General features: G+C 36.1%; 1 protein-coding gene across 2 annotated transcripts in view; it reads right to left on the reverse strand.

Moving 5' to 3' along the window:
• The window catches only part of SLC9A9 (solute carrier family 9 member A9), a 211,615-nt gene that overhangs the window by 60,478 nt on the left and 127,561 nt on the right, over positions 1–23,576 (reverse strand). For both annotated transcript variants that reach the window (XM_074912503.1, XM_074912504.1), the window contains exon 13: positions 992–1,040. In XM_074912503.1, coding sequence (XP_074768604.1) covers positions 992–1,040 — 49 coding nt within the window. The remainder of the gene's footprint in view (positions 1–991; positions 1,041–23,576) is intronic.

Genomic DNA, 23,576 nt, shown 5'->3' on the forward strand with positions numbered 1-23,576 from the left:
TGCTATTATTTTGCCTTTTTTTTCAAAGAAACATTAGGACAGTTAGGCACCTGAGCTGCATTCCATTTCAGTGAAAGCTGATACCCTAAATGCCTTCAGATATGTGCAAATGTGTAAAAGTTAAGAATACTCAGTATGTAAGATAAATTAAAATTCTGCCTAATGAGATCTTTAATGTATTCATGTCTTGCCCTAACTTATTTTCTACATTTATATCACTGTTGGGTGATTTTGATTGCAGGTCCAGTTGTGCAGTCTGAGAGTGCATGGGATGGTGTTACCTAGAAACAGGAACACATTATTAGGCACTTTCTTGCTTTTGGCAACTTGTGTTGCTTCTCCCTAGTTGTACTGCTGTTCCATTTACCATGCTGAAGCACATGTTATGGCTCTGTGTATTGACTTGATAGGTTTCTGCTGTTGTTACAGGCAGTGCTGCATTTGAAACCATGCCATACATGTATGACAAAAAAGGGAAGGTGACAGATGAACAGCTGGAACTTGTTAAATAGCCTCCTTTAGTTTAAAGTTTTTAACTTCACAATGTTACTTAGGTTTCCATATGAAAAGTAACTGAAAAATATTTTCAGAAACCTACTAGAATTGAACATTACTCATTCTTCATTTTTCCAAGGGATTCAACATTGTTCTGAGATGTCTCATTTCCATAAATACAGCACTTGGAAGGTGATTAATATTTGGATTTATCAAAGAAACACTTCCATTATTTTGTTTATTAAACCTCTCAGGATATCTCTGCATTTCTTTATAATTTCCTTCAAACTCTATAACATTTTTAGTTACAAAATTTTCATGAGTGCATATCTTCTTTCTTTCTACTTGTACAATAAAGATACTTTGCACCTTCTTTTTATTTTCAAACTGCCTGTTTTAAGCGTTTTCAGCTATAACACTATTTTTGACAAATGTATTCTGCTAACAGTTGAACAGTTTTTTTAATTCAGCATTTATGTCTTAAATCTTGACGTACCTGGCTTGCAACTTCTGCTTTCAGATCTTCATCTGGATCTACGCCAACTCTGTTAAAAAACCCCAAAACCAAAGACATATAGTAATGATCTGATGTATATTAGAGAGCTTTGAAGGTAGAAATGTTTCTCTTGTGCCACTCTAAGTGAGAAGTGTGGAGAAGAGATGGTGAAACATTAAGATCACTTTTTTTTTAATTGAGGAGTTCCATAATTTTTTAGGTAAACTTGAGATTCTTTTTAACTGCCGCTTATAATACCTGAGAAGTGCTTTACCCTGACTCTGATCCATATCTGGGGAGATAAGTTATTAACCTGTGGTATGAAATCCTTGATTATTGGCAGAAGAGAGGTGTTGAGGAAGAACTGGAATTAGGTATGTGAAGGATAGGACTGCAGGACTCTAGTATTTCTTGACTGTGCTGCATTATGGATAGCTTGTGGCATTTGAAGGGGCTTTACATGGTGCACAAGGTATGGGGAAGCAAACTGCAGGGGAGAAGAGACTGCAGTGGGTGATGTGCAAGATGATGAAAACCTGGGTGGTATTTTACTAATATGGACAGGAAAAAAAATTGAATTGACTGGTAGAAGTGATGTGGTCTAAGAACTGACATATTTTGAATATGGCTGATATTCAGATCTGAGGAGAAATGCAACTGAGAAATGTTATGAGTTGAATGACAGAGGCTTGTGCTGATGTTCACACCAAGAAATGAAGGAGAGCAGTGAGGCATGATGAATAATGAATCTTCTTATCACTGGAATCTGAAGCCCATGGCTAAGGTGATCAACAGCCCCTTAATGCCTCACAAGCTCTCACATAGTATTACGTCCACTGAGATAATACAGACTTTACTGATGTAAAGAAAATGTTCTCTTTCACTAGATGTTAATTTAAGGCCATTTTTTTTTTTTTTGACAGTCTTCCTTCTTGAGTATGGTTTTGGTAATAACACATCAAAATAGATTTTAAAATACTATTTAATATTAACAATTACATACCTTAGCATTATTTCCTGTAAATATTATGCATACACTCTTATTCAGAGACAGGATCTCTATGGAAAGTAGATGCTTTTTATATGTAAATACTGAACGGAAGAGAAAAAAGATATTGCTTCTATCATAGCTCTTGAGCTTCGACAAATCTGAGTCCTCTGGGCATAAATATTTCTATCTTTTTATTAAAAATAATGATCCTGGTGCTGACTCAACAAGGAGAATGAATAGCTGTTTCTTTTTTTTTTTTTTTTTTTGTTCTCTTGTTCTTTAAATTGCTAGAAAAAGCTTCTGATGGCACTAACCTATTCCTTAGTTTTGAGTAAAGCAAGTTAGGTATTTTCAATTTCATTAAAATGGAAACATTTATATGCGAAAAGAAAAAGAAGCATTACACAGAGGTTTAACCATCTATCTGACATTGGATTTGTTGTTGTCATGTACAGAACAGTGGGTTCTAGGGCCTTATCTGTGCTTGGCATTGTAAAACTAAGCAGTGTGAGACAGTCCTGCACCATAGAGTGTACTTACAGTGTAAGTACAGCAGGATGGGAAGCCTGAAAGAATAGCACAAATGCAGGTGCAATGGTCCCAAACTTCTAGAACAGGTCAGAATCAGAAAGAGAATCCCAGTCACCTGAATGCAATTATATGCCCTGTTTATTTAGATTATGCTTATTAGCTAAATGTGTTCACCACTAACACTGCTTTGCCAATACAGGAAAAAATAACCAGTACAATAGCTAAAGTTCTACACAGTTCTGGAAATAAAAAAATTCAAAGCATTTATGCATGATGGGTGCAGCTGAAAGGCAAGGCTACAGCACAAACTTCCCCACACTTCTTAATGAGCTTGACTTGACCTCAAAGAATCAGTCTCCTGGGACAGAAGTAATTTAGCCTTCATGCAGTTCTGAACTTACTGGAGTTGAGAAACTGCCAGTTCTGACTGACTGTGTGTGGGAGTTGTGCTGCGTTTATTATAGAATGAGCTAAGACAACAAAAAACATTTCACCCAGTACTAAAGGACTGTAATAGTAAGTGTGAAAAAGGGTAGGCAATGGGGCCAATAGGAACAAGAGTTTCTGGCTGTGATATCGTTTCAGTAACAGTGATACAACCACTAACTGATCATATTGACAACAAGAATTCACTGGCTTGGAAGAAAAATCTGGATTTACACATTTTCTCAGAATTTGTGGTATGCTTATGATTCTCTGCACGTATAATTTCTAATCCGTATAGTTACAGAGAAAACTTGCCATTTTGCCTTGTTTATTCTGCAGACAATAGATTATTATAATATGACACATGCAAAGATACTCACTGAAATCTTAACCAGAAGTATTAAAGTCAGAAAAAACTAGCGAGAAATATCTAATGAAATCACACTACTTAGTTTTTTCACATATGAAAAAGAAAAGGCTTCTATGCTGTGTGAAACTCACAGAGCAACAGCTAATGCTTTCTCTTGGTCTGGTCTCTACTCTCAGTTAAAACCCAGGGTCAGATGCTATTGTTGGGTTTTTTTCGTAATATAGTGTCTCGCTACTGGAAATTATGGATAACATGATCTTATCTATTGATTTAAAATCCCTTGGGAAAAGGACCAGATCATTCTTTGTGTTCTATGGGAGTCATTTTTAACATACTAAAATAGCAATATATTTTTGTAATTATTTGAACATTAACAATTTTATTAAATATGCACTAAGCAGACTCAGTTCAGTCAGTTCTGAAATTGAGGCTAATTATTTCACACCCAAACATAGGCTTGGGAGCCTAACATCAGGCACCTAGCTTTGAAAACCATGGTCTGCTATAATTAACTCTGATATAGTTGCCATGAACTAGAATGCTATTTATAAATTGCAAATGTCGAAAAAACAAAGCATAACAAACTACATGAGACAGTCAAGACAACTGAAATTAAGCACAGATATTCAGTTCAAGTTTACATCCTTGCACTTCCTCAAAAGACCTGTTATATCTAATACTATCGCCCCTAGAATTTGCAAACTTAAAATTTGTATGAATTACTGTGAAGCCCTCTAAGAAACACTCTATTATTAATATCTGTATAAACATCTTCTCCCTTTTAACCCTCTCAGTTTTCCGTTTCTATGAGAAGATTTAATGGATGATCAGAAAAATATTTTCTTAGTATTTTTTTTTCCTTGCTGTCAACCTTGTCTCTTTTCTCCTGTTATCTTGTTTTACTTCTTCCAGTCTACTTTTTCCATCCTCTATCTCACCTTCCTGGTTGTGCTCTATTCCTTGTTCATGTTGTCATGGCTCTTCTAAATATTGTATGCTTTTATTTCTATTTTTGTATCTCTTTATACAGTAAACATTTAGGATGATTTATCTCCCATAAAAACAAATTCATTGACTTGTTAATCAGATCTATATTGCTCTATGTATTTAGATAGGCTTTAGTAATGTCTTAGATTTAAATGCCTTAGATATGAAGGAATTCAAAATCCTGGAAGTTGCTCTGTTTTTACTTTGGGTCTTTTGGTTTTTTTTCTTTTAGGGGAGTGGGGTGGGATGTTGGGGTGTGTGTGTGTGTGTGCGTGTGTGTTATTGAATAATGGCTGGATCGAAACATGGATTCAGAGGTTGTTTGCAGTTGCTATATTCAAAATCTGGAAGTGAAGCTTGTGATTTCAGCCAGTCTCTAGCAATTAGGCCTAAGCATTGCTGGGAACTGTGCATTAGTCTGCAGAAGTACCCTTTACAGTTGACAGTATTTAAATCCCCGTGTGCTATCAAGTGCATCATTTTTTTAGCAACAGTCAGAATGCATTTGGTAATAAGAGGAGGAATTTGTCACTGAATACAAAGCAGTCGATAACATCTTTTCTTATGTGGTTTGAAATGAAAATGGATGGAAAGATAAATCTGAAATTGTCAGGGGAACCAGTAGTAAAAAATACAAAATGAATCCATAGGAATACTGAGTAGTAAATCACTATTCAAGCATTGCAAACTTTTAATTCTCTCATTTCAAATCACCACAAAGTCAATACTGTAGGATAAATTCTCTTCTTTCTGTAGTGAAGCACAGAAAAATATATAGACTCATATCTTCATGAGGATCTAGGCATGCAGAGCAGAACTTCTAGTGTCTATACTTACAAGTGTGATTCTCAATCCTCCCTCACTTTAGGTGCCAAGAAATCTGTAAATAGAGACATTTCTCTGAAATCTGAAATCTAATTACTGAAATTCTACTTCTGGTCCTGTTAGGCTTTCTGTATTTGCAGAACAGAACCTGCAAGTTGAACCTTGCTTGCAGTCCCACCTAGTCTAATTTGCACCTACCATATACTCACACTGGTTGGCTGTGCTCTAGATGAAGCAGCCAGGACTGCTTTTATTTGAAAACATGTCCTGAGAGAATGTACTTGATTCCATTCCCTTTTTATTTAATGACTGATCAGTTTGAGTGCACTGCAAAGAACTGCAAAGACTGGTTTCAGTCGTCACCTCAAACTGATGTGATTCCATGCCACACCTCTCTGAAGTGCCATAAATACTGGCCTGAGAATGATATGGGTGGTGGCACTATCCACCGTCCTGCTGATGTTGTCCTGTTGTACCAAACGTCTCAACTTCAAGTACTAATGAAGTCCCAAGGAGTGGTTGTTTATATATATATATATATATATGTATAATTTAATGAACAAAGTATCAAGCTTGGGAAAATTTACAAGAGAAATTTCTCCTAATGTAACAATCTTTCCTGATTTAAGTGTATGATGGTGAATGCGGTTATCTGATGGAAAATGATATTACAGAGCTGTCAGATAAGGAGGATCAGAATTAGCTATGTCTCCTCTACATTTCTAGGTCAATGGGGAATCAAAGACAATTCAAGAGGTGAAAAGTCTGGCACCTCTTTCCATTTCTGGCCTCATACTATAAAATGGGGATAATAATACTTCCTCCACCCCATTGCTTATCTGTTTTGTGTATTTAGCTTGTAAGTGCACATCCTTCATTATGTTTGTACAAAATCTAGCTTAGAGATATGATTCAGGTTAGAGCCCTAGGAATGCTCCTGTAAAATAATAATGATACTGGGTTCTTTGCTTGTCAGAGGTTTTACTGGAAGAATTCATCTTCTCAGTGCAATTGCCTCAGCCTTCCACTGCCTGTCTCACTGTAACTAAAACAGTCTTTAAGCCTCAGCTTATATCTCAAAAACTGCACATACGAGGAAGGGTTTTTTGAGTAAGTGATTTATAACCCAATTTTCAAAGATGGCCATTAAACAGCATTTGCAACAGGAATCTTGAATATTTTTGCATGAATAAATTTGAAGCTTGTAGCTATCCATCATCAGCATATTGCGTTCAGTACAGAATTATTAACTGTAAAGACTAAGAAACATGAGCAAAATCCAAAAAAGATTGTTTCACCATCTCTAATAAATCATTACAATTGAAATTAAATAACCTTCAGGATAAATAATGATTGTTCAGGCTGTTATTCTTGTCCATGTGGCAGTAAGTGTGATGTGTGTTCCTAACAAGCTGACACCTAAAATCTGCTTTTGCTTCTAGATTGCTGTATTACTACTAGATATTGCTACTGCTGTGGACTGATGCTGTCAGAAACATCTGCTTTCTTATAGTACAATATTTTGATTGATGTAAACCCCATGGAGAATTATGGCATGAGTATACATCTCCAAAGCTCAGCTCAAGCTGATTTTGTTAATAAATGAAAACACTTTAGTTCAAGTTTAAGGCAAGAATAATCACTTGTGTCTCACAGCAGAAAGAACAAATCAGTTTAATTTCATGCTGAGAAGGATTAAAATAAATTATCAGGTAAACGATGCTTCCTAAATGGTTATGACAGCTGTTTGTCATGTGGTGAATGTTTTCTATCTTATATAAATAACATACTGGACGAGGATAAAGAGTATGATTTTAAACCCGTAGAATCATGTAAGAGATAAGTGTACCATAGTTTGAATTTCGAACTTGTAATTTCATAAAACCGGTAAGACAATTTTTTGGTAAATGCTACTGCAAAACATTAGGCCTACAGTCGGAGTTTATGGACGTGTATAAATGCTTTCCAAGTAAAGGAGGGCTGCAATGCATGGAGATAATACATAAATGCAAATAGAAGACAAGGCTGAAGAAGGAACTGTAGTGGTCTATAAGAGGTCCACAAGTTATAGTCTCTAAATGTGACCTTAAGTATCAAAAAGGTTGTGAAATTGTTCATACTGTCACTGCATAAAATTTTACCAATCACTTCCCTACATCTATGCAGCTGTGTGAAGTAAAATGCTAAAATTTAAAAATAGATGTTGGCTTACATTTACGTTTATATCATGCACTTATGTAGATAGTAACCAAAATGATGAACTGGATCTTTAGATATCTGGTATCTGATTCTTTATTCTGTTAATCCTATTTTATCTTTATATGGCAGGAGGCTTGGTCACTTTGAAGTAACAAGGTATATCTGTGTGGAAGAATGCAATATCACCTGTCTTACAATCATGACAGCATGGCACTCCAGCTCAGGAGTTCTGAGTAGCAGTGATTTACAGCCCTATAATGCTTCTGGCACATGCAGTAGATTATGAATGTCATTGTGCTATATGAATATACCTGTAGTGAGGAATCAGGCCTCTTGCTTAAAAATGTGAATCAAGGTTGACTAAAATGAGCATCATTTAACTTCTGTGGAATTTTTAGAAATCATCATTGATAGTATTATCAGTGCATGTGAATAGAAACGGAATAAAATCAGCATGAAGGTTGGCAGCAATGAAAATAATGTGAACTTCTGTGAGGCAACAGTGTAAGGACTGGCACTTGTTTTCAGATTTTGGGAAAGATCGTTGTAGTAGATTTTCAGTTTAGAATAAGAGGTGTTTATTGTTCATTGCATTACGACATGCAGATGTTACACCAAAGATTAGCAAATCTAGCAGGGTGAGAAACGCAAGCTGTATTTATGTCTATGGACACAATAATTGCATGAATGACACTGAATTCCATGTCAAACTGGAAAAATAGCAGCTACGGACTTTGCCAAATCTACTCTGCACACTTATTTTGCCCTTATGGCCTGCTGCGTATAGCTAACTAAGCGGATCTAACTTGCAGCACATTGTTTCCGTATTCAGGCAGTGGGCTGCATGTGATAACCATTTTAAAGCTTGATTCTGAGAAATGTAGAACAAGGCCTCTCTACGTTCGTGTGTATATATGTATGTGTGCAGTCTTTAGGGATTCAAAGTTCCTGCCTGTGATACCGAGTGTGTGAGAAATTCGATTTCTGTGCTTTGTCTAGAACTGTTTTCTTGGGCTTCACAAGAATTGCCCAGTTAAAGATGTGTGGTCCATAGCTAGTGAAACCCACAGACCCTTGGCAGCAATCTTGATCATCTACTCAGGACATCATCTGTTCAGCACTATTGTGCTTCTTTGCTGCACTGATGTCTCTTCTGTGAAACTCCCTCACTTTTTCACCCCTTCATTTTTGGTCTTCCTGTTTATATATGCTTATAGTCATATGTTGTTCCTGTACATTTCATTGCACTGTGGTATGTGATCCAGCTATCACCTTCTGTTTTGCTGTTTATAGCTCTGCTTTGCCAAGTAACAATTCACTTGTATGTTTTGTTTTTGTACTTGTGCCTTAGGGAGAAGAAAAGCCTTTCATAAAATGGTATTTTTAGTAGTCCAAATTTAGATCAATAAACTTTCTGTTTTAAAGTATGTGGAAAACGCCACCATTTTTCCCTCTTTATTAATAGTCTTATCTGGAAAACATATATCTTGGATGCACTTGTTTATTTAGGAACAGCAATGTTCAGATCCCTTTGGCAGTCTGTCAAAGCTTTGTGCAGTTCCCCATTCCTTAGTAAGGACTGGACTGTATGTTGTGTGCTTTGTGTCAGCCATTCCCTTCCCCCTGCCTCAAAAGAGCAGTTTTTCTTCATCCTTCCTTTTTCTGAAATACACCCCATGTTTTTCATGCAGGCTCTGAATTGCAGTGTGAAGGAGGTTTCCACAAGGTGCCCAGCATGGGCCTAACTGCTCCTTTCCAAGCCAGTGTCACTGGTGCCATTGACTTCAAAAGGAGCAAAGTTAGACCAGCACCAACTGCTTCCGAAGAGCCTTTCCTTAATATTTCTTGCCATCTCACAACATTCCTGAGCTATATGGTGATGTGGTGGTCATTTTAATTTTACACTTATCATAATACTGGCATCACTCATCCAAGGTAGATTTAATTAACAAACTTGTGAATGTCACTCCTGGTATTACTGTCATTTGCTATTTTCTCAGTGAAAGAAATAGTTTCATGAAGATCATTTCCGTAAAAACTGAGACCTACAGAGCAAAGTAAGCACATTACTGCTTGCTTTTCAAGCATTTAAATTCTGTCTATAAATTATCTCTTGTTTGAAAGAGCAAGAAGAGCAGAAAGTTCAGGACAGTCATAAGCTTACATGGTTTCAGTCATTATAGTCAGCCCTTCTCAGTTACACTCTTTACTTATTGAACTTATTGAATGTGCTTACTTGTAGGCAACCAGATATAGATTTATGGGCAAAGGATGGGAAAGTTTGAAAGGATTGTAATCCTCCTACACTTTTATTTTTAATCTCAGCTACAGAAAAACCCAAACCTCCAGCAAATCTAAAATTTGGGATAACTCCATTGCTACTAGAAGCCTTTTAAAATGAAACTTAACAGTAGAATCTTCAGTATTAAGATGGTACATTGGGTTTGTCCTAAACTGGAGAAAATCTGTTCAGACTCAATTTCGGTGCAGCTACCTCTGGAGAAAAAAATGTGATTACAAGGTCACATCACTCAGGAATACTACATTGCAATCGAAGAAACTGAAAAATAGTAACACATGAAAAATAATGTAACCTGAATAATTTTCTAAAACTGTGAGAGAAGGTTCGACATGAGAAATGGGCATGATTAACTGGGATATATAGTGCAATTTTCACTTTCTCAGTGAGGTTGCATTTTGCTATTTAGTTTTCACCTGAGTTTTAGGTCTTGGATGAGAGATGGGACTCCTAGAATAAGAGGATCCCTTGATATCATATTATAGCATTGATGCAGCATTGACTTAGGAAAAAAGATGGGACGTGGTACTTCTTTTGGTAGTTTTGGTACTTCTTTCGGTAGTAATGAGGCTACTTCTTCTGAGTGCCAACCCAGTAAATCCCAACAAAGTTGAGCTTTTGAAATATTATTGGATCACAGCACAGAGCAGCATGGCTGTCGTGAGGTGACTCTGATGCCTCCCATCCACACTCTTTAACTGAATTTTTTTGGAGGGAAAGGCATATCTTGATCTCCCTCACTTTAAGCAAAATGATCTCGTGTTCTGAAAAGCACCTGTTGGGACTGATATCCGCCTATGTGCATTAAAGACAAGTGATCATGTAGAGACAAGGATCTACTGGTGATGGCAGGTGCTTTTTTGTTTTAATTTAAGATGTTGTATAAGAGAGAGGTATAGACACACAAATGCATCTCTGTATCATTCTTTCAGTAAGAGGCAGTATACAAACCCCAATATTGATCAGTCTCCATATGTTTTAAGAAATTAATTATTATTACCATACCTCTTTCCATGCTGTGGGAAGTCTATAGATCAAATGCTCTGTACACAATTTTGAAACAGTATTAATAAAAAAATCCCCTGGAACATTATTAAAAATGCATTTTCAGTTAATGCAAAAAGACAGAAACACCACTGCATTATGAGAAGTATTATTTTTGCACATAGCAAATGTCCTAATTACTACTTTTGTGAACTATATACAGATGAATACAGCTTTCAAAAAACAAAAAAAAGTCAGGATTTTGGCCATTTTGCTGGCATTTTAATTAGACTACTAATGAGCTTTCCCAGCCAGAAAAAATGAGAACTGATTTTACAAAAGATCTGTATGAGGAAAAGAAACTGTGCTCGGATGTATTTTGACAATTTCCTGCAGATGAGGCTAGTTAATTCTTGGCTCAGAAATAACAGTTCCCTCCAGTGAATTATGTCAACGATTTTTAGAGCAGTAAAATGTTTGTACTGTGAATCACTTTAGGTGTCTGTTCCTTTATTTTCCTTGAACATAAACAGCACAGTTTTGGAAAGAAGCCCAGGCCATTGTAGATGCATTACATTATTGCTAATGTGATTAACCTAAAGTAAAACATTAAATGCTCCTGAGGCATTAGTCTGAATAATGAGATGACCGATTCTAAGTTCCCTGAGCTCACAGCATGGGGAAAAACGCATCATGCACTTCATCTTTTGCACTGACATTTCAAATTTATCATATAAAGCTGTTACTGGGAGCAATTCTTTGCATAGCCATTGTAAGTGAAGAGTAATGCTGGTCAAGCTAAATGTATGCTGTGAGAAAGAAGCAGGATGCTACAGCTAAAACACACTGAGTAAATGTTACTGGCTCTGCTGCTGAGAACTGGTAACAAGGTGCCTGGCACAAAAGCTGTCACTGATCTTTCCATTTAGATTGCTCTTTTCACAAGCAGTTTGTGAATCAGCTGTGTTGCTTAAGTTCCTGTTTAATTTGTGGTTTGAAATATGTTCACCTAAGTTCTATCTGAAATGCTCAGAACAGCAGGAAATGATAGTAAGGGCTTGTATGAATTGATTGACTCCAGGCTGTATAAACCATATATATGGTATATTGGAGAATATACCTTCAAAGATATGCTATACAGTTGTTTTATCAAAGGGTAAATCAAAATGGTATTTCTAATTCTTGAAATGGTCTTAACCATGCAGTATAATGACCCTTAGAGCTGAGGTCACTACATTCATGAGCAGGTACACTGCAGCTGGTAATCTGAGTAAGCATTGGTAAGATTTTTTGATGTTTCCTCATCTAGAAGTAATATTTGTAGGACAGTTCTCAGCTGTAACTTAGTCATGTAAATGGAGAAAAAAACCTGCTATGAAATTAAAAAAGCTTTTATTTTAATTTGTTACCTCTTTTCAGATCAGATGAATCCTCATTAAATTCTGCCAAATCTAGACATTCATCTTCTTTTTACATTTGAAATTATAAATCAAGATTTATAATGGAAGAACCTAGGGAAAAGTCTGAGACTGAGTAAAATGTTATGTACTAAAATGGACGAGTTTTGCCTAAGTTTTCATTGTCTGATGTGTGCAGTGTCAACAATTATTAACCTTTCAGTTTTAATGGCAGAGAAACACCTCTGCACATGTGTCAAAACACTCTTTAAAGCCACTCTAAATACAACAGGATAAACAGTAGTGTCATTTGTAAAGACAATGTACTAAAACTGCTTAATGGAAAATTTAACTTTTTCTTTTACCACACTGCTTCTCAACAACAATGAATAAAAAGAGACTCAAAAAGATAGTAATTTTATTTAATTTTGTTACTCTACCATTAACCCCCCCCCCCCCACACACACATAGATTATATGCTTCTGATATAGTAAATATCAATTAAGGCATAATAGTCTTTTTGACAGAGAGTGGCTATATGGAAGTGCTGGAAAAGTATGCTCCCCTTCATCATCTAGTGTTTATCTCATTCCATGTTGTTTTGAATTCATGAATTGTTTTATTCCACTATAATCTTGGTCTGATAATTACACTGTTTAGTTTAGTGTAGATTTCAGTTGATTTTAAATTTGCCTTTGCAGTATAATCCTTCCTTCAGAAACTTGGCCATCTTTACCAGTTTCAGGCAATACATTTAGATCTCGCCTGCTGTTTCAAATAATATTTAGGCTGTTCATATAAAAACTTATTGTCTCCAAAATAGATACTGATCTGTAGTCACACTGTTTACAATGCTAGACAATGAAAGAACTATTATTGATGTAAATGTGCATGTGTGCATGTTCACAGACTCTCTAACTCTTTGTACTACAGAGGTTCCAGAGGGAAAAAATATTTTCTAGTGCAGTTGGCAAATTTGGACCAGATGTCATCCATGATAGTGTTAAGTTCTGCTAGTCACACAGGGATCATCAAGCAGTATAAAACCTTGATAGAATGTTATTCAGTTTGGTTTTTTTATTTTTTTGGTTTGCAGGAGAGTTTTACTTGTACAACAGCGGCAATATAAACACTTTTACTATACAGTTGCTGTATTTATGTAGAACTTATTCTAGATAAATACAGTTCCTAACTGTATTCTAGAGGAATACCGTTGGTGTATTTATCTAGAACTATAGGAAGTCTTGATTTCACAGTATACAAAGTCCTTTTCTAGAGTTCAGAAAGTATACTGAATACATTTGAGGCTTGTTTTTTTACTCTTGAATTTAGTAGTCTCACATTTTTAAATCTACATGACTGGTAATAAATTCATTCATTTAGAGAGAATAAGAGCTTAAGTGCAATGTAAATGATCCAGAAGCCCAGGTCAGGTGCCCTAACATAAAAGTGAATCTCAATTTACATACATACCTTTGCATCACATCATGTTGTATTCAGAAGAATTTAGGAAACTTCAGGCACTTATTTTGTATTTGCAAATACTTATTCTGGGAAAGTAAAGGTTTCAAATGTCAGTGCTAGCTTTTTCTTTGGTGTCAGCAACTCAGCTGTGGCTACAAATCTCTTGATTCTGCTAATTCCATCCATTTCAAATAAAAAAATACTTTTTTTTTTTTTTTTAAACGGAATAAACTGAATTAGTATTCTTGTCTGGTTTGCTGGGGGCTCTCTCCTAAACATGTGCTGTTCTGAGATTCTTATGCTGCCTGCACCAGTCCTTGCAAGCATTTTATGAACATGAAGGAGGGAGGGTTAGTCACCTTCTTGTTGAATAGTACATATTAACTGTGACACTGTAGTTAAGGTTGATAAAACACTTTAATTAATTGAAGCCTTTATCTTTTTACCAGGACCTTTTGAGACACTCTTCAAAGCTTCTAGGTTTTATTTTTACTTTTTTTCTTCTCCTTATAACCATATACAGCTCAAGCATAAAGCCTGAAACACTCAGTTGAAGTTGGCTGCCATCAAAATGAGTGCAGTGGAAAAGGAGTTCTGGGAGGATGAGATAGGAGTGTGCTATAAAGATTCATAGTTTTATTTATGCTTCTTGTATTGCTTTTCTCTGTGTTGGAAGGTGTTTGCTGCATTATGATTAAGAAAGGGACTCTATTCCATTGTGGTTTTGCCTTCTTGTAAAAATAAGAATAAACTACTGTATGTAGCAACTATGAGCCAGCATCTGAATTCAAGTAGTGATGACAATGAAAGCAATAGCTTGCATGAGATAATGAAGAGTAGAGTGAGCAATTGCCTCAATCGGGGATCCCCAAAGCATATTATACTTCTGCCTACAGGCCGGGAAAAGAAATGAATGTTAGGACAGTCTGCACCAGCTGAGGATCTGTCCCCATTTATCCGTTGCCACTCATCTTCCCTGCGGCTCTAAGTAATTCTCTGTGGCTAGTAACTTCAGGCATATGTGATAGTTCTGTCGGTGTTTTCATAAATATATGATACTTTGACATTGGCTTCAGGTTCCTACCTCACTGAACACAGCAAGAAAACTTGACAGATGAAAGGCAAGTCTAATGCTTAAAGCTCCACATGCCCTGCACCCTAATGAATCAGTAAATACTGTTAGACAGTACTTAAATCTAAAGGATTTGCCTTGTGTTTGAGGTATAACACTAGGATCCAAAGAGATTATATATATGAGTTGAGTTGTAAACCACAAAAGCTGTTTTAATTCTTTAGAAGCCCTGTAAAATATAACTTTTCCTCTTGCCAAGAAAGAAAACTTATTGACAAAATAATCAATAAATTAGGCTTTTAAAAAAGGATTTGGTGTAGTTTTTGGTTAGGATGATGTCTGACAGTCTGTTTGGTACAACTCAGTGTGGTAGAAAATACCTCAGGGAGCTTGCTATCCAAAAGACAAAACTGGGAATGCAAGAGACACTGTGAAACTCAGAACAGATTAATTTTACATTTAAATGTATTACTGCTCCTTTCTGGGACATGCATCTTCTTTCTCTCTTATGTAAGTGTAGCGCAATTTGAGGTATATGTAATAAATTGGATTGAGAGCTGTGACATTTGCTTAATCTAAATTGGAGAACTTGTCACTTGTTTATAATTCAGATTTTTAATGTAAGTGATAACAAAATGGCACACAACCATTATGAGCTAGATTTCAAAGGACAATACAAAGAAATGCTCTGACAGACTCCCATACACTATCTCTTTTTCCAGTATTGCACTGGGTGTCAGTAAATACAGGATGCAGGCTGCAGACTGTCTTTTGCAATTAAGTTGGACAAATGGATGAATTTATTACTTATCAATCTGAAAACTTTAAAATAGTATTTCTGAAGAGGGGAAAAAATGAAATAATGCCATTTTCTGGTCGGTAGACTAAGACATAGCAATTGAACCAGATTTGGCAACACATTTTAGGGGCTGAGAAGTTTTCTTAATACTTTCAGAATCAGTGAAACATAAAACCATGCCCAAGCATCAGTTTCAAAAGGAACATAAGCCCTGAGGAGGCCAAATGATGCTCATTTAAAATGGGAGCCAGTCACACAGAGCCCGAGATCTTCAGATCAATAAAGGACAGTCAGATTAATGTGAGATAACGTAGTTCCACTAATTTTAGGAGGAAAAAATGATGATCTTTTGTCTTTTTAAAAACCTCAATCTTATAAAATTCAAATATATGTATATGTAAGGGTTACTAGGTCAGAAAGCATATGAGCAATCATTCTTCTGTAGACTACAGAATAGTGTACTGAAAGAACTGGATTCTGATCTTTATGACACATAAGATTACTGTATTTTAGTTGATGACTCATTTTACATGAAACAAACTTATTTGGACAGGAGTTGAAACCTCTCTAGTGAACACATTAACTGATAGTCTACAGAGTAATTTTATCTCATTTTCTGTTTCATTTAATTATTTCCTGACTTTTCTGCTTTCCTTATCTCATGGATACATATGCATGCAGGTGCAGTACTGGTGAGGTTTAGGCTAGAATTCCTCCAGAAGGGTTGAAGAAACACATGAACTGAATGAAGCAGAGGAAGCAAACCATCAAGTCCACGCCACTAGTTGATGCAGAGGGCAAGAGGGAGAGCAAGGTCTCTTGCTGTGTCTAAATGAAAACAGAGGCTGCTGCAGTGTTTGTAGGAATCCCTTTGGGTGGAGATTAGAAAAGCTCAGGGACTGATCAAGATACAGGAGATTTGGGCAGACTACCTGAACCTACACTGTGATTCCTGACCAGGCTTAATGCACGTGGATAAGTGAACAGCAAAGGCAACTGGGAATTTTCAAGGACACAGTGTACAACACCTTTTCTACTTTTAGGATTAGTTCAGCTTAGTTCGGCAAAGCATGGATCTTTAGGATTGCTGTTTTTAGGGTATTTTTCAAAACCAATATATATAGACTCTTATATAAACAGCTGTTCTATATATTTATTTACATAGAAAATATCTTGGATTTCTAAAACCAGAATTTTATGTACAATTTCAAGATTCCTTTATATATTATTTGTCATTATGTAATAAAACGGTGTATCTCTTTGAAGAAATGAAAAAATGGAGAAACTGATAATATATTTTTAAGTACATCGAAATCAATTACTTCTTGCTGAGATAAGAGGTAATTCTCTCATTTAAATCTCATAGATGTACCGACTAGCAAATCACTGTTGGGCTGTTTCTGCACTGATAATTCACTATAAAAAGCCTGTATGATAGTGTAATTAGCTGTTTACTAAGTGCTAAAATCCCATACTGCTACACAGAGCCTGGGTTATTTAATATCTGCTTTAATTAACCTTTCACGTTCAACTAATTCTGAAACAATTCGATAGGTTTGTTATCAAGGGTGCCAGAGCTTTTCTTTCACTTTACATTTTAAAAATGAACAGAAAGCTCAGAATATCTGGAGAAACATTTCATGAGAGATGAAAGTTGAAGTCACACAGTTCTCTGCCACTAAGTTCCTCTGCAAAACCCAGATACATCCAGTTATACTAATGTATGTTTTTATTTGTTTCAACTTACAAGAGTATTTCTATCACAGCCCATATACTGTGTAAGACCATTAAGGCCTAATTCTCTTCCCAGTTAGCACCTTTTTTCTTGTTGGAGGACGAAAGATATGGGTTTTCTTTTCTACACTTCATGTATAGTTTAAAAATTAGGTGTTCTTGTACTGTGTGAGGTAGTCGATAGCAGAAAGGAAAACTGTAGGAAAACTTAAAAAAATCTGAGACTGAGAAATTTTGTTTTTTTTTTCAGACTGAAATGATATTTTCAGTTAAAATGAAGTGAAAACTTTCATTCCTTCAAAATGAAACATGCATTTAATCTTCTCTTGCTGAAGAAATTCCAGTATTCTTTGTTAAGCAAAATAAGAGAAGAATAAACATATGCATTTTGGAAATTAAGCAAGCTAACAAATGTGAAGAATATATTAATTTCATAACCTTCTATTCTGAGCCAGCTGTGACAGTATTACACAGTTCTTAAAATATGAAAGTTCAGTGAGTTTCCAGAGAAATTATTTTGCCAAAAATTAACAGTATCTGATCTGAGAGTGTTAAGAGGTATCTTGATCAATACCTACAAAGCAGGGATATAAGATTCATCTAAGTAAATATAATTATTTTTTCTAGATCCAGGTTTTCATACCACGTATTTATCTCAAACTTGTAAAGGCTCAAATTTTTCCCTACCTTCTATTTATCATCAAACACAGTTTTGACATATGCTTGTAGTCAACTGGGTTTATGCTTGCACCAAATTAATTTTGGCAGACTAGAGATAGAGGTCCAAATTAATTTGGCATAGTAATAAATCATCAGTTTTGTTCTGAAGTCCCAGGTAATTAAGATGTTCCCTAGCAGTATTTCCAGATAGCTTTGTTTGATTCCTTATCTGTAGTTTGAACAACCTCATCGTGTTGACTGCTGCATAGCAGCTACCTTTTGTATGACAGAGATACATTTTAATGGAAGAAAAAAATGATTGCATGAAATGGAAGAAAACTTTTGCATACTCAGACATATCAAAGCAACAGTATTTTAAAATATAATAGAGAAATATTTTAATTGACACATATCCTGCTGGATGGATTCTATTCCAAGCTATAGGTTTGTTTAGAATTTTCTGGGAAGATCTATAAACTGTTCTGGGTTTTTTGCATGTGGAAAATTCATCCTATCATTTACTCCTAGTAAACTGAAAGGCATGAATCTATCTTATTGCTGTGTAAATTTTTCCCTCTCCTGTACCAAATATTCTAGCAATAAAAGCATATCTTTAATTTCTTCTTTCGTTTTCTGTTTTTAATAACTATGTGGAGCTAGAAATACGAGGTATGTAAGGTGCGATTTAACTGTCTGCCATGTTAGGACACTGTGCCCAAAATGAGACCTCTTTGGCCATTAAAGACCAACAGAGTTGACAACAGGAGTCAGGTACTTGTCATGCATAAGTCACAACTGCAATCCAAAATCTCCTATTCAAGAGCTGCCCAGAGGACTGCCTTTCACAGTTCGAGTCAGAAAGCCCAAGTCCTCTGTATTTGGTTTTTTTATTTTGTTATGAAGCACAAATGTTTATAAACCTTTTTTAGTATCATTCAGGCAAAATGCCATGGTGAATAACTCTGAGAGATCAAATGCACACCTTATCTTAGCAGAAAAGTACCTTGCAAATAAATGATAGGCATTTCAGGAGATCACTGAGATTCATTACCTGGATGATTTCTCATTTTCAGATAGAAATGAAAGGAAATTATCCAATTGCTCTTTTTATAATAACATCCAATACATTTAATGTCCAATTTCATACTGCTTCTTGATTTATAGTATTTAGCAGGCTAATCGTGCTCTAGCTACTATTAGAAAAGCAGCTATTATATTAACCCTTTCAGCATAGGTGTGTTCCAAGAAGCATTTTCTTTGCTCACAGATAATTTCATGTGTGATGCTGAACATCTCGGGGTTTGAAGCAGAATGTGTTTCCCTAATGAGTCTTCAGTCAGGAACACCAGACCATATCCTCTTTCTTGTAGATACTACATACACACTATGGGTATACATACCCACAAATCCAGAGCTGGTGGCAAGGACCACCAGGCAAAGGGAAAGTATTGCATCAAGAAATATTTTTATATTAAAAAAATCTTTAACTAGGATCTAAACCAATATTTGAGTCTGTGCTACTATGGGAGATCAAAGGGAATGAAGTGCTAAACCAGAATGTGACCTTATGCTCTCTGTGACTGATGTCACAAGTAATCAATAGATTACTGTGCAAATTACTCAAACATTTAATTACAGTGAACTCTAATGTGCTTGACCAAACCCAAAAGTGCTGATAGTTATTTATAGTGGCTAAATGTCTGATCGATGAAGCTAAAACTCTGCCTCTTCCTCTGTCTTCTGGGATCATTTGTAACCCACCTACTGGTGGACAGAGTGACCGACAGCCATGCAGTTCCCTAAGTCAACCCTAAACTATTATTTTTTTGTCATAACCAGAGTCCTGCATGGGAGCAAGGATGGGGCTCATCAGCAAAACTCTGTGTCTTCTCTGAGCCGTTGTTTCAGACTGTCCATGGACTCACCCAGAAGCTTCCTTGTTAGTTTAATTTGAATAATTATGAAGGTGTTCTTTGCAATTGTGAAACTTGCTTTTCAAATAACAATGTAGATTTTGTGACCTAAGAGTCTGCACATAAATCAGTAATATCCTAATGCTGAGGACAGCCTAAAGAGTCAGCAACATATTTTCTCTTATATATGTATTTAGTTTTGTCATCACAGGAACATTCAAACTATCATCACTATAAAAGATCTAGGTAAAATGCTGTCCCTTAGATGTTCACAGGTGCAGACAGCTGGCCAACTGAGGACAGTAGTAATTTTAAAATAACTGCAGTGTTAATGGTTAGACTTGTTGCATTAAATTGTAGGTGTTTCTGGATTTCAGAGGGTTTTTGTAGGATTTAAAAGACTTTCTAGGCAAAGACTGTATGATCTCTGTTGAAAGTGTGTCTGGGTTAAAAGGAACTCAGTGGGCTGAAGAGGCTTGACTGAAACTGGTTTCTCAACAAGAGTGTTTATTGCAGTATGATTTAAAATACTTGTACTATGGCTAAAGAGGAATATGACCCTGGAAACAAAGAACGATCTTTGTTTATTGGAGCTATTTCTGTTACTGAGAGGGAATACCAGTTAGAGTGATTATGAGTATTCTAAAAACAAATCAAAATAATGAACAGTACAAAGTGCACAGAAAAATAACAGTACTTGAAAACATACTGCCTTTAATTGAACTGTTCACCTCTGTGTTGTGGTCACTCACAAATTACAGTTGAAGATACTTAGAATGACATTCTATTTTCAATAGTGAATCAACAGATCCTTCACTTTAACCAAATTGTTTTCCAGGACTCTAGAGGAAATATGACCCAAAGGAATATGGTTATAGAAGAGAGAATGTGCCAAGGCCAGGAGAAAACATTTAATCAAACCTCCTTTTCTAAACTGACTTTCCTTCCTTGTGACAAATAGTGAAAGGAAAATGTCTTCAAAGGGATACAAGTGAAACAGTTAAGAAGGTTCATAATAATTTGCAACTACTGAATTTTGGATCATCTGAAGATATGAATATATGCTCTTGGCTGTTGCACTCGAGAGTATCTCAAGGACTAGCTATGTTTCAGGAGGAATAATCCTTGTGCACCTATGTGAGGGTGAAAAAGGAAAGCTAAATTGCATCTACTCAGAGTAAACCTTCCATTTAATTTAGGAATAAATGAGAGGCAGTAGAGATCAAACTCCTACATGAATCTAGTTCATAACAAATGACTGAAGGAGCTGTACTATCTCTCTTAGCAGAGGGGATTTCAGCAATGAAGTACAATATTCCAGTGTGGCTTTTAACTAAGCAACAGGATTGCTCCTCCTTGCCTCATCTGACTGCAGCCTCTTTGCCTAGATCAGCTGTCAAGACACCATTCTTTCCAGTGCCATAGTCATGTCTCACCCCAGTAAGATTAGAGAAGGCATTGCTCCACTTAGCATTACATCAAAGTGTCTAAATCAAACTTTTGAGAGTGACTTAGGAGCTTCACCTACATTGAATTTCAATGTACTTAAAGTTTCTATGCCACTTTTGACTATGGGACTTCGCAATTCAGCACAGAACGTGTGTTTAAGAATGTTAATTCTTTGTTTTACTGTTGGGGAATTTACAGGAAATTGTTTATCACTCTGAAAATTTTAACACAGAAGAGTCTCAAGATTCTCACTACTTACATTTACAGTAAGAGATAGTGTCTTAGGAGCTGAGGGGGCTCAGTCACCTTCTGGGAAGCAACAAAAAGGGTCCAGTACAGTTTGCTCATAAAGCTTCGGGGCAAGAGGTTGTCAGGCATATGCAACTGCTTTCAGGTCAGTGGAAGGCTGAGACCAATGTGATCTCTGTGTGAGTTTGCTGTGTTTGACAATCTTCTTAAAGCTCCAAATACCAGACAGGTCCTGCCTGTACATTACCCACACAGCAGACTACTGCAGGTTGTGTCTGTTCTCAGTATCTGAAAGGCTTCTTCCTCATTATCAGGTAAAGATGTAGAACTCTAACCTGGGTAGTGGTGAAAGAAGCCCTACATGAGAGCAATTTCCTGTCAAGTTAAAGATGAACAGTTTCTGGTGATGGCTTGATTGCTGAGTACGGTGCTGAGTAATACACAATTTTAAGCTTATGCCCACAGCACACCAGATGCTGCAAATAGAGGCCAATATGAAAATCATGAGTTTTAACGTAGCTTATGTCTTATTTAGATCACTTTTAAGCCAATTTGTGTCCAAAGACTTCTGCTTAGCAAACACTGTGGAATTAAGCATGGTAACATATGAGTTCAGTTATATCACCATTTGTCCCATAGATCCATTCATTCAGATTTCTACAAATGTGGTCTTGAAGATGACAATTTTTCTCTTATGGCTGATTTAACAAAGAAGAGTGTATAAAGCTGTCCAGATGCTACAACTATATGATGGCAAATCAGGACCTACATCTGGCAGAATTTAGAAATAAGTAGATTTTTAATAAGACCTGTATGTCATTATGAAAAAAAAAACCCCAAACAAACAACAAAACAAAACAAGGAGGAAAATATCCATTTTTCTGTATAACTTGAAAAATATAGTAATGTAAGCAGCACCTTCCGCCTTGTCTAAAACAATATATTAATCCTTTGACTGCAAGTGCGTCCTTCTTTGTTCTCAGGCTGTGGAAAAGGAAGCTTCGTGCTCAGCACCTCCTGTTCGGGAGCCCTGAGGCTCAGTCATATTTTTACCATCATCTCAGCCCTTGAGATTTCTTACCACAATGGTTGCCTTTCTAGAAAAAGCAGAACTTTTTCCAAGCCTACAATATTGGGTTTTTTGTTTGGGTTTTTTTTTTTTTATTCTTTAATTTGAAGGACCTCTTTTGGGAAGCAGAAAGAACAACTTTGAGAGTGTAAAGTACAGACCAAACCTGATCAAAGCTTCCTACTTGGCAGTGATGAGCACTACCACTGTGGCATTGTAAACGGTCTTTTTGCAGCATGTCTTTGAACACAGGGAATACTACTAGCGAGTTTGGGAATAATGTAACCATTACTTATGTGACTGAAACAGTAGTGTTATAATACTGGCTAAGGTCAGGTTGCTAATCTAGTTGCTCTGTGATAGAGATTTTTCAGCAGTCTATAGCAAGTTGATAAAGGGCTGGGATAAGCACATAATTTTATTTTGGTAGACAGAAATGGTCACACGCAGTCAAGCCACAGTATTTAGCCACGCTGCCCACCTGCATCCCTAATACAGTATTCTGATAAACATATACACTGCCTTAGTCTTTGATATTGGAGCAATGGCTTAAAGTGTCAGATACTAAAGGAACCAAAATCTTGACTTCTTGAAATAATAGTTTATCTATGAAACATTGTTATTGTGAAGAGATATACTAACATTCTCAATGATACTGAACTCTGCTAGCTCATGACTTCTGGGTGCTCATGTCTGCTGAATGCTCATTTCCTATTGTATTCAAAGAAATTGCAATCTGGAAATAGGTGGGAGTTTAGGAGTAAGCAATGTTTTGATCTTCTAACTTTTACACTGTAACACTGAATAATGTTATAATTTTTTGTTTCAGATGTGATATAGTCAAATAGTTGGCTTTATTTCAAAAGCATTGACAGCTAAGCCAGTTTCTCAAAATGTTTTGGATACAGCCCTATCATGTTTTTTCCATTTTCATTTAGAAAACAGTATTGTAGCCATACCACAAGGAAACCCCTACAAAAGAATGTGTTCTGTTTGTTTTATGTTGGAACTGCAAAATGGTGATACATTATATGAGCTCACAAGAAGTCCTTCAATAGGTCTTTCTGAAACTTTTAGTCTGAATTCTTATGTTCTGTGAGTATTATTCAATGCAGGTTTACTGTCAAAATAGATACAGGTAACCCTGTATAAGGAGTATATATTTGG

Source organism: Athene noctua, chromosome 8, assembly GCF_965140245.1.
Source record: "Athene noctua chromosome 8, bAthNoc1.hap1.1, whole genome shotgun sequence".
Classification (NCBI taxonomy): domain Eukaryota; kingdom Metazoa; phylum Chordata; class Aves; order Strigiformes; family Strigidae; genus Athene; species Athene noctua.